Source organism: Neomonachus schauinslandi, chromosome 2 (assembly GCF_002201575.2).
Source record: "Neomonachus schauinslandi chromosome 2, ASM220157v2, whole genome shotgun sequence".
Taxonomy (NCBI): Eukaryota; Metazoa; Chordata; class Mammalia; order Carnivora; family Phocidae; genus Neomonachus; species Neomonachus schauinslandi.
The window spans coordinates 111124839-111136232 of NC_058404.1; the positions used below are offsets into that span (position 1 = coordinate 111124839).

The 11394-nt window shown below is 50.1% G+C and overlaps 1 protein-coding gene across 1 annotated transcript; it reads left to right on the forward strand.

Annotated features, from left to right (window-relative positions):
• The first annotated feature begins 9078 nt into the window (after window positions 1-9078).
• On the forward strand, window positions 9079-9900 carry NEUROG2 (neurogenin 2). The gene has a single exon (XM_021684476.1). It carries the CDS (start codon window positions 9079-9081, stop codon window positions 9898-9900), a length of 822 nt encoding a protein of 273 aa, XP_021540151.1.
• Window positions 9901-11394: the final 1494 nt, after the last annotated feature.

Sequence of the window (11394 nt, forward strand, 5' to 3'; positions counted from 1 at the left end):
CCCAATGGCAAAAAAAAAAAAAAACATGCTCTATAAATATTTTTCTCTCCAGGATGTGTTTATATTTCCCTGCAATTATCCAGATATACATATTGTCTACAAATTGGAGTCATACTAAGCATTACATCATGATTTTAAAGATTAAATATCTGCCAAAAATATTATAAAGTCTGCATGATATTTCATTATTGTGAAATATATTGTTAGACTCCTATTGGTAAGTATGGGCAAGCTTAAAAGATTCACGGGTGAAGTGCTAAAAGTATAAAAGTATCTTTGACACTTGGGAATGTACAATTTGCCTGACAAAGGTAAGGACAAGTAAATTTTAGTGGTAAAGAAATAAAAATGGGGAGCAGAAATAATTTGGGCACCTGAGTACAGAGAATGAGGCTTAAGGCAACTGGCCCTATGTGCCTCATTGCCCCTTCTCCCAACATGTCTGATATCTGGCTAAAATGTGTTTCGGATAGCAATTGGAAAGAAAAAAACATATACCAGAGGAACGACAAGCAATCTGAGAAGGAATCTGGCAAGTGGTTCTGTGTGTGTGAGGAGAAACATTCATCTACACACATTACATAATATACAGACACAATGTATGCCTGGTAAGTGCATATGAAGTCCTTTTAACAGTCTGGAACCCAAGCCTTTTCCTTAGTCTATTGCATCTTGGCATCATTTCTAGCTGTTGAATAGAGAAATCCTCAAAACAAAAGTCTTGGGGCCTAGGCCTCCTTGTTCTCAAACTTGGCTGCTACCGGAACTGCTGGGGGGGGGGTGGTGTCTTGTATGTTTATTTCGGCTCAGAGGCCCACACCACTGACGCTTTTGGGTCTGACGGTTAGAAGCAGCCGGTACCATGCGTTTGTAATACGAGTCCAGATGGAAGGCTCTAGAGGGTGTCCCGGGAGAAACTGCTAAGTGATGGCCAGCCCAAAGTCTTGTTTGCAGCCGGCGGACCCCGGGACCCCGTCGTAGTCCCCCGTGGTCCCGCCAGGGGGCGCCAGGACCTCGCCGCGCACCCAGCTCTCCCGGACCAGCTGCGGGACTTGCTGCTCTACGTGTGTCAGGAAGGGAACATGACCCCCGGGGGCGCGGCCGGCGGTAGGGGGCGCCTCCTCCAAACCCATCAGCGTTCGGGTTCCCTCGGATATCGCCCTCGCGTGAGATCCTGTTTTGTGTTTTGTTTTAAAAGCCTTCTCCGTCCGGGTACTGCTTGAAGGCGTAAATGAGAGACGGTGGGAGGGGTGCGAGGGGGAAATGGAGAAAAGAGGCGCTGGGGGACTGAATGCCTTCTTTAAATTACTGCTGACACCTCGGTTCCAGGCCCCTAAAATCTCAATCAACAATCCATTAGAACTCAACAGGAGTAAAACGAAATCCTCGTTTAAGTGTATTTATCCGATCTCCTTTCTCTCTTTCAAATGCAAAATCCATTTCAGCATATGCCCCCTTCTTTCTCTGGCCTTTCTCTCAAGACTGGCAGCCCATACCACTCTTGTAAATATGAAAGATGCTAATCATATGACATATCACGTCTCCGTCGGAGACGGAATAAAGCCTTCAGATTTGGGATCATTGCCTCCAGACAACAGCTTCATCAGCCGGAAAGTTGGTTTTTTTCTCCTTTCCTTCAACTCTCAATCCCTTCTTTGTTTGGAGGAAAATGCAGCCGACTCGAGCCACCCAGGCCATATGGTTCACTCTGTATTTTCTTAGTTGAATTCTGTATTGTTTCTGTGACTTGCGAAGTTTTTTTGGAAGTGCGTATAAAGACATAGAAGAGCTACTTGTGCAGGGAGCGCTGCCCGGGCGCGCCGCGGCCGCCCCCTCCCGGCCTGGAGCCCCGGCCGTCGCCGCTCGGCGGAGTGCGGTGTCAGCGGTGGCTTTATCGCACCGACGTGACCAACCACCGAGCCTGCCGCAGCTGTCTGGTTCGCTCGCCGTGGATACTCCGCGTCTCGCACGGCGCCTGGCACACGGTGGGCGCGCGAGAAATATTTGGGGGTATGAAAGCATGAATAACATCAGCTACAAGGGTCGAGCCCGAATGTTTTGGGATCTAAAATATACTTGGGGTCTCTGAAAAACAGACAGAACGTAGTCTCGCTCTCTCCCGACCCTATTACCCTGTCTTACTCTCTACATAACACACGGTTTCCTGATTTATGTAATTTTTTTTCTTTTTTACCTACTAATTCGAATGAAAGCTTTATGGTGTAGGAATCGCGTCTATCTTGGGTGCCGCATTGTTCCCAGAGGTTGATACAGTGCTTGGCACACATTGGGTGCCCGTTAAGTATATTTTGAACGCAGGAAGGAAGGATGATTGAATGAATGAGTTAAAGTGGGAAGTTGATATCCTATTCCCCAAAGATACGATTAAAGAATCGTCTCTCCTAAAGATTCAAATATATTTACCGCAATCTCACCCTTTTAATCTATATCAGCAACAATAAAGAATACATTTCTTTCCAGAAGAGAATTCGGTGTTGGGGGGGGGGCTGTTTTTTCTTTAGCGGGGAAAATAGAGGGGGGAAAAAATCAGCTTTCAGATCTTTATCCATTGCTCTGAATAAGTTTTGTGTTTTCCAGGTTCGGTACTGTCCGGGCTGGGGAGGAGGCTGCCAAATTTCCTTTCTCTCAGTCTAACTCCTTATACAAACCCCAAAGGGCCCTTTCACCAAATCATTAAATTCTACAGAGGTGGTCAAGCTCGCACTGCTTTTCATGCAACGGAGAAAGAAAAGGGTCCTTGAAGTTTAGAAGATGCCCAAGGAAAACTCCTTGAATGACATCAAAAGAATGAGTTTCCATAGCTGTTGAAGCACGAGGGCCGTGTATCCGCACAAAGGGGGACCGGGGCACCGGGACGGGCCCAACGCTCTGTCCCAGGACAATTGGGTCACTGAAATAGGGAATTAATTACCATTGGAGAGTGGGCAGCCCATTCACCACTGGCTGAGTTTTATTAAACGCCAATATAAATAACAAAACAACTCTTGTGGCTGCACTATTCCTACACGCCAAAGGAAGGATTATGCTGGGGATTAACATCTTAAAGTCTATGAGACTTTCTGACTCAAGGCTCGGAGCTGGTAATCGTGTTTGTCTCCTGGTTCAGCGATTAGTGCTCTCTTTCTTGCACTTTCCCCTGGATAGCCAATGTCCCTTTTTGCAGGCACAGAGGACTAGGGTGGGGGAGCCTTCTTTCACTAGTGGGCCCCCAGGCCCCCATTCACGCGCCGGCTGTTCTTTTCCCCTTACCTGAGGAAAACAATCAGAAAGCTGGCGGGGATTGGCAAAATCTTCTAACAGTGATTTCTTTCCTCCCTGGGAAAGAAGAGGGGCACTTGGGTCGCATCAGGGGTGAAGAGAAGCCTGCAGGGCGCTGCCTTTCCAGAGCGGGTGGGGAGAGGGTAGGGTCGGGGCAGAAGAAAAGGGAGCCTCCCAGCACTTGCTGGGCAGATTTCGCCACCATCAAGACGACCTTGTGCGTCAAGCTCGGTTTCCTGAATATTTGGTTTGAGACACCAAAGCACTTTGTGCGGGCTTGGGGCAAGGATCTCGGCAATGGGGCTTCGGGGCAAGGGGATGATCTTCCTTGCCTTGCATCTCGTCTCGTGGATGTCTCCGCGGCTACCAGCATACGAAAGGGGGAAGGGCTGGCGCGGTGAAGCTCGCGCCTCTCCCGGACTAGGTTGATGCGGAAACCTCCCCGGACGGGATCCGAGGGGGAAAACCAGGGGAGGCGGAGAATTCCGTGCAGGGGTCCAGGACGAAGTGGGGCGTGAGTTTACATAGCTATTTCTCCGGGCTTCCTTGACTCCCCGGAAGGGGACCGCCAAAAAATCCGAGCTCACACTAGCTCCCAGCGCTTGTCATCACAAATAACGAACTCCGGCATTGATTGCGAGCAGTCCTCGGCTGGGAAAGCTACTCTCTCCCGGTCCGGCTCCCCCGGCTCTGGAAACTGCGTTTGTAGCCCCCCAGGCAAGAACTAACGATGTTCAGGATTGGCTAACTTGTTCTCGCCATCTTTCCACCTTTCTGAGAGCTCACTCGGAGGATCAGGACTTAGGGTACAAAAACCCCCTTGGCAGGCACGTCATCCTGTCCTTTTAGCAGAGAGTAGATGCACCCTCTCCATGCAGGAAGGGTGATTTACCGGGAACTGGGGGACAGGCTCGCTGCGCAGGCAAACTTTTCCTCTTGCACTCTCTGGGAAAAGCACCCCACTTCGCGGCCTCCCCACCCCCCACTACCCCATTCACCTGCCGCAGCAAGAGTTTGGGGAGGAGACCATTTGTCCTCTTTGGCCACTTGTGAGGTCAAAGTGTGGATGGGATGTAGCCTATGGCCCCACAGCAACACCTACCCTAAACTTTAGGGCTTTTGGGTGGCCTCAAAGTTCAAGCTTCTTAGAAGCAACAAAGACTTTCTAAAGATCTCCACCTTTTCACCCCTCCCCTTACTTCACTTTTCTCTGGCTACAAGCATTCGACCCCTTTTCTTTCGAAGGCTTAGGGATGAGTTTAAATCATTGTGTTCCCATTTCTTGATAACTGCCTGCTTTGAGCTTTTGTTCTCTTAAAGTAGGATTGCACACTGAAAGAGGGGCTGAAGATGAACAGTTTGACCCTTCAGGACAGTTCACGCAGTGGACAGGAGCGGCCCTCGGTCACCATCCTCACTGATGCTATTCACGCGCTCCCCTCCCCCTTTGCATAATATTTCAGCTTCGTTTCATCTGGACAATCTTTTAGACCACACAAGTGCCTCTTGAATTTATTTAAGTTAAGAGTGCTAGAAGAGTCCAGCTAAGGATATTTGGCGTTGGTCACGTCTTCGCAAATCTGAGTACAAATCGAAATTTCTTTCTTTCAGCAAAACCGAGCAAAATGCTGAACAAATAGAATTCTGCAACTGAGTGTGAATGGTTGGCTTCTGAATTTCACTACCGTTGTTAGACTGTTCTTGGGGTTGTTTCTTTTCTTTTCTTTTTAAAAATAATATTCTTCATGGTGGGAAATATTTCCAGCAGTGTTCTACTACTGAGTGATGCTTCTCTCGAAAGCTATAATACAAACATACAACCGAAATTCTTAGAATTCTAAGATGATCTAAAGGGTGATTTTTTAAAACTCTTGTTCTTTGCACAGTAATCTAACATACACCACTGCATACACCCAAAGAAGCCCTTATTTCAAAGATAAAATTATGTAATGCCCACGATATCTTTATATTTACATAGATTGGAGGTTGACTGATGTCGGTGTTTGAACATGTACACAACCTGAAGTTTCTTGGCACAATTTTTTCTTTTAAAGAAAATTTCTGGAATCAGAAATGTGAAATTTACCCTAATAATATTTTACCTTTACTAAATATCTACAGAGGACACACCTAAATATGCATTATTCACTTCTTACAGACAGTATAGAAAGTTTGGATTTTGACAAGAGAAAGCATGTACCCTTTCGGTGCATCATAAAAACATAAAATCCTGGGAGAACATAACAACTGGGGAGTCAGACACCCAAATGCTGTTAACAATCAACTAAAGAAATCCATTGTGTGTTTCACTAGCACTAAGCATTAGACCCAGCTTGATCTCTGTGTCTGTTTAGAGTTATACAAGACTGATCAGGCTTTCCTTTAAAAGCCTCTTCTTAACTGGTTTCTGCTTCTGTTCTTCCCCCCCAATATATTTTATCATCAGATGAACCCAGCACTTCTAGCCAAACTGAAATTTTAAAACAACTGGTCCGAAGAGGTACCGTTCTACTGATACTAAAATAAACCCTTCTTGCTTTCTATTAGCCTATTGGCTTGTCTGTCTTTGTAGGCAACTCCTGTGTGAGATGTAGCTATCTACAGACTGACACTCCATGTTCCTCCAATCATTCCAGTATTTATTTCTGGCAGTCTTTGATCATTGCCTCAGAACCCAGCTTTCTCATCCCCTGTCCCATTCAAATTAACCCCAAAATCTTGCATCCACTGCAGTGTTCCTGTGTTCCTTCAGTCTCGACCTGCTAGCCAAGACTTGAAGGCTTTCTTTTAGAGGGACTGTGAAGAGTATTTACTTGTTTGTTTGGTATCAGTGATCATCACCTGGAAAATAATGCTTACATGCAACCATGGTAAGCACTTCTGGTAACTTTTACTATGGATAGATCTTCTGCTTGATCCAACTCTTTCATGAAGTTCTGATTCTGCAGGTTCATGATATAGAACCAGAGACCCAAAGAAGTGTGAGAGAGGCAGATACTGTATTTTGGAGACTGAAAGTGTCTCTCCCTTCTTTATAAATTTTTGCACTTCTCACAAATGAAATCAAGCTGCTCGGAAAAGATGGAGGAGGTAACCTGGGGAAATAATGCTTTTAAATTTAGGGAACTTGTTTTTCAAAAGGGAGGAGAGGCAAAACACAAATATCAGTGAGCAAAGTGAAAATCGTGGCAGTCTTAAAGTCATTTCGAGACAGAAGGAAGTCTGGAGTTTGGAGAGAGCTGAAGTGGGCAAAAGTCTCTTTCGTGGGATTCTAGTTTCCATTTTCTTTCCTTTGTGCCTTCCAATCCTGCTTACTCTCTGCAGAAAATATGAAATTAAAACCATGCCAAAACACTAACAACCACTTTCATCGTGCCCTTCTCTGAAATAAACTTTTCCCCCAATTCCTACAAACTGAATGAGACAGAGACCTGCAGACAATTATCTTTTTCTCTTGCCACTTTTCAACTCCCAACATTCCAAATGCTCCTTGCTTAAACTTAGCTTGCCGAAGGGATCTTAAGGGAGACTCTCCTATCTACCGGAGTCCAGATCCACCGCCACTACTCATGCATAGTCTAATGCTCGGCCCAGTACACACTTCTGGGGGCTCTGCTTCTGTCTCTAAGAAAAGTCAGCCACGTCGACAAGAGGGTGGGCATGAGCGTGAGGAGGAGGAGGAGAGGGAGGGCTGACGAGCAATGCAGAACAAGCTTCCCCCGAAGTCCAGTCACCCTCAGCTCTATTTTCCCGTTGAAAAGCCGGGAGTATGGGGAGGACGGGCCCCTTGTCCCTACAACGCCCCCCAGCGCGGAGCAGAGGTCACGGAAATGTCAGCGTAGCCCAGGCGCCCGCGGGAGCTGCCCGTCGGCCGCTCCTCCCACTCCGCTCGCTGCCACCGTCGCAGGAAGTCACCTGGTTGTCTGGCCCCGCGGTAAACTGGGGTTAACCCGAAAAATAAAACAAAAACAAAACCTGTGTCAGTTCCCGGAGATTTAGTTTGTCACAGGTAAAATGAGGAGAGCCCTTTTAGCTCTAACACGTGAGTGCTTTTATTCTCACGTCCGCAAAAAGCCCATCAACCGCTCCCACCCTCGCTCTCTCTCCTTCTAGGAGACGCCTCGACGAACCCGCCAAGGTCCTCTTCCTTCACCCTCGCACGCCAGTCTCTCTGCAACCTAAACACGCTTGCCCACCAGGTGCCCACAACGCGCCACCCCTACCACATATTCCTCCCTTAACCAAATGACTGCGTTTTTAAAATCATTTACTATTTGATGCAGCTCCTAAGAGCCTTTGCCAAGAGACGCCGGGCAGCACCAGAGCGTAGCTGCTTTCGCCGGCATTCTGACCCCCATTAACTAATTCCTCGGATCCCGACGTCCGGGAGCTGAGAGGCCGAGCAGCGGCGGGTACTGTGCGGGCGCGCGCGCCGGGGCTGGGGCGGGGGGGGGGGGGGGGGCCGCGGGGGGGGGGGGGGGGGGGGGGGCGGCCGCAAGGATGGGGGCGGGGGCGGTAGCCTCGGTCTCCCCAAAGGCCCCCGGCGCCCCGGCCCCTAATGAGCGGCTGAAAGGGAGCGGGCTCCGGTGCGCGTGGCTCGCAGGCCTCCCGGAGTCCGGGGCGCCCTGATTGGCCAGCTGCGCCTCGCGACCTCCATTCATTAATAAATTAGCGGCACGCTCCAGCCGAGCGCGAGCCACCAATCACAATGGGCAGCGGCGGCGACAACAGCCGCAGCTTGAGCTGAAGCCGCCACCGCGGCTTCAGCCGCTCCGACCGCAGCCTCGAGCTCCGACAGGAGCTTTAGAACCATTTTATGCTGATTAGATAAAGGGGGAAAAGAGGCGGGGGCGATGGGAGGAGGAGGATGGATGGCAGGGCCGGGGAGGGGGGGAAGTGGGTGAAGAAAGAGAAAGAAATGAATGATGATAATGCAATGAAAAGAATAAGCCGGGGGGAGGGAAAAGCGGGGGAGAAGGGGGGTCGGCACAGGGGGAGGAGGAGGCGGCGGCCGGGGGTGGGGGGGAGGTGGGGGCCCCGGGGGCAGATCTGATTGTTTTCTTGGTGATATATAAGGGGTTTTAAGGAGAGTCGTGTGCCAGACACGCAGCCACTGAACCACAAGCAGCTTCGCTTTAACTGGAGTGCCCGGGAGTCGCGTGCCAGGAGCCGCACGGCCGAGGACTGACTGACAGACAGACACGCACCACCACCACAACACACGAGACCCGGGCGGATCGCCGCGGCCGCCGGGGCTCTTGGCAAACTCGCCCGTCGGATTGGTCCCCCGCGGAGCCGCGCCAGAGCCGCTGTTTTCAAGCGACGAGAAGGACGCAGCGCTGCGCTCCCGGCAGCGCGGAGAATCGTAGCACACGCCCAAATAATAGCGACGCCGAGACGCATTTAGGGAGCGAACGACGTAAGTATCCGCCCTGTGGCTTCTAACTTGCAAGGGTGTTTCCGGCACCCCGTTCCACCACGTCCAAACGCCCTTTGCTCGAGTAGAATCTTCGTCCCGGGGGCCGTAGCCCCTCTCCGCGCGGTACACAGCCTTGAGGTCAGCCCGCCGAGTGCGGGGCCCGGTTGGCTGGCTGGCGGCGGGGTCAGAACCAGGGGCTCTCCTGAGCTTGGAGAGCACTGGCGGGGTTTCCTCCCTAACTACGTTCTTCCTTGGCGCGGTTCCGAACCAGTCCTGGCGGGTGCGCGCAGGAGTACTTCCCGCGGACACCGAGAACGTGCCTCGGCCTCTATATTTACATCTCGTTTGGTTCTTTCTCCCTCCCCGCTCTCTTCGGTAGGATGTTTGTCAAATCCGAGACGTTGGAGTTGAAGGAGGAAGAGGACGTGCTGGTGCTGCTCGGCTCGGCCTCCCCCGCCTCGGCTGCCCTCACCCCGCTGTCTTCCAGCGCGGACGAGGAGGAAGAGGAGGAGCTGGGCGCGGCGGGCGGGGCGCGCGGGCCGCGTGGGGCCGAGGCGCGGCCGGGGGCGCTGGGCGGCTCGCCGGCGGGAGCCGAGGGCTGCCGGCCTGCGCGGCTGCTGGGTCTGGTGCACGAGTGCAGTAAGCGGCGCCCCTCCAGGGCGCGGGCCGTTTCCCGCGGCGCCAAGACGGCCGAGACGGTGCAGCGCATCAAGAAGACCCGTAGACTGAAGGCCAACAACCGTGAGCGCAACCGCATGCACAACCTCAATGCGGCGCTGGACGCGCTGCGCGAGGTACTCCCCACGTTCCCCGAGGACGCCAAGCTCACCAAGATCGAGACCCTGCGCTTCGCCCACAATTATATCTGGGCGCTCACCGAGACCCTGCGCCTGGCGGACCATTGCGGGGGTGGCGGCGGAGGCCTACCGGGGGCGCTCTTTTCCGAGACCGTGTTGCTGAGCCCGGGAGGCGCTAGCGCCTCCCTGAGCAGCAGCGGAGACAGCCCGTCGCCTGCCTCCACCTGGAGCTGCACCAACAGCCCAGCGCCGTCGTCCTCGGCGTCCTCCAACTCCACGTCCCCCTACAGCTGCACTTTATCTCCTGCCAGCCCGGCGGGGTCTGACATGGACTATTGGCAGCCCCCACCTCCTGACAAGCACCGCTACGCACCTCACCTCCCCATAGTCAGGGACTGTATCTAGAACTGCCATCCTTGCTACCCGCGCCAGGCCTTAGTGGGTTCCCGTTCCTGTCCCTGACCAAGCCCTCCTCCCACCCCTCTCCTGTCCCCACTTCTATGCCCTGGAAACCATCTCACTTCACGGGGCAGATGTAGCCGTTCTGAATCCTGGGTTGTTTGCTGCATTCCCTGGCTAAGTGTTTCCTTCCTTCAGACGGTCTCTAATTTATTGACGGTGTAATGGAGCTTATTGTCAAAGAGGATGGTAGAATTTGGGGGGCGTTTCTTAAGGCTAAAAAGATGCTGGGAAGCGATGAAGGTGGCCTGTCTAAAGAGTTTGCAGAGCGGACTGACGCTCCTCCCCCTCTCTGTAACACCAGGGGGACTCGGAGCAGTTCGTGTGAATCTCCCAGGGGAAATGCAACTGGTTCCTCTGATCTCTTCACCTTTGCTTCTACATAGAGATGTTAATGTCGAGTAGAAACAAATGTATCTTAGCATCTGAATGATTTTACCGGTAATAATATTATCCACAGATTTGCAATGGCTGGCATCTGTTTTATTCCCATTGCTGTCTGCGGGCTGTGGGAATTTCACCTGTCAAACCAAACTTGCCCTCTCTGATGTGCACTTTGTTCTGTTTCCCAGATTCGTCACAATGCCTATTGTCCCGTCCTTCTCTTTCCTTTTTCTTCTCCATTTTGCCATCTGTCTCTTATGATTTATAAGGGGAAAAAAGTTGTTTTGTTAGAGGGCCAGGTTAGAAGTCATTGTATAATTTGTAGGCTTTGTAATGATTGAATGCAAGCGTGGAAATTTAGGCTGAACTCTCTATCAAAAGGAAAAACGTGGAGGAAAAGGGAAAAATCAGGAGGGAGGATTGCTTCATGCATTATTTATCTCGACCTTTTAGGGGAGAAGGAACTCCCCCATTCTTTCAAGAGATTAAAAATAAATCAACAGACTGAAAACCTAAGCAGACACGGAGCATTATCAGGATCAGCCACACACGTGTTCCCTTCTATTTATTATAAAGAAATTTTTCATGGGAAAAGTATGTATTTTTTGTATATTTTACAGAGTTTATTCTAGGATGTATTTACATCTTGAACAAAAAATTGTTCTTGTGATTAAACTATAAATAAAATATATAATTTTCATAATTTTTCTGTGTTGTATTCTAACTTTTGCCTGCTTTTGTGGTTTTTAGAAGAATGTGTTGTGCCTTCCTGAAATTCTCCCTGTAGCAAATTGACTTAGAGTACTTGTATTTTTCATCAGTGTTTGTGTGCAGAATTTCGCTGACACATAAAGTCTAAGAGATCACAAGAAGCTGAATCATATTTGAGACATTAACACTGACATCAGAGTGTAACTGCATACAAACAAAACTTGATTTTTAAGAAATCAATTTCTGAGTGAACAAGATCAGTAAAAAGGGGGGGAGGGTTAAAAGATAATTAAATCATGATAAGTTCCAAAGTTCAGAAAACTTGATGTAAAAAAAAAAAAAGTG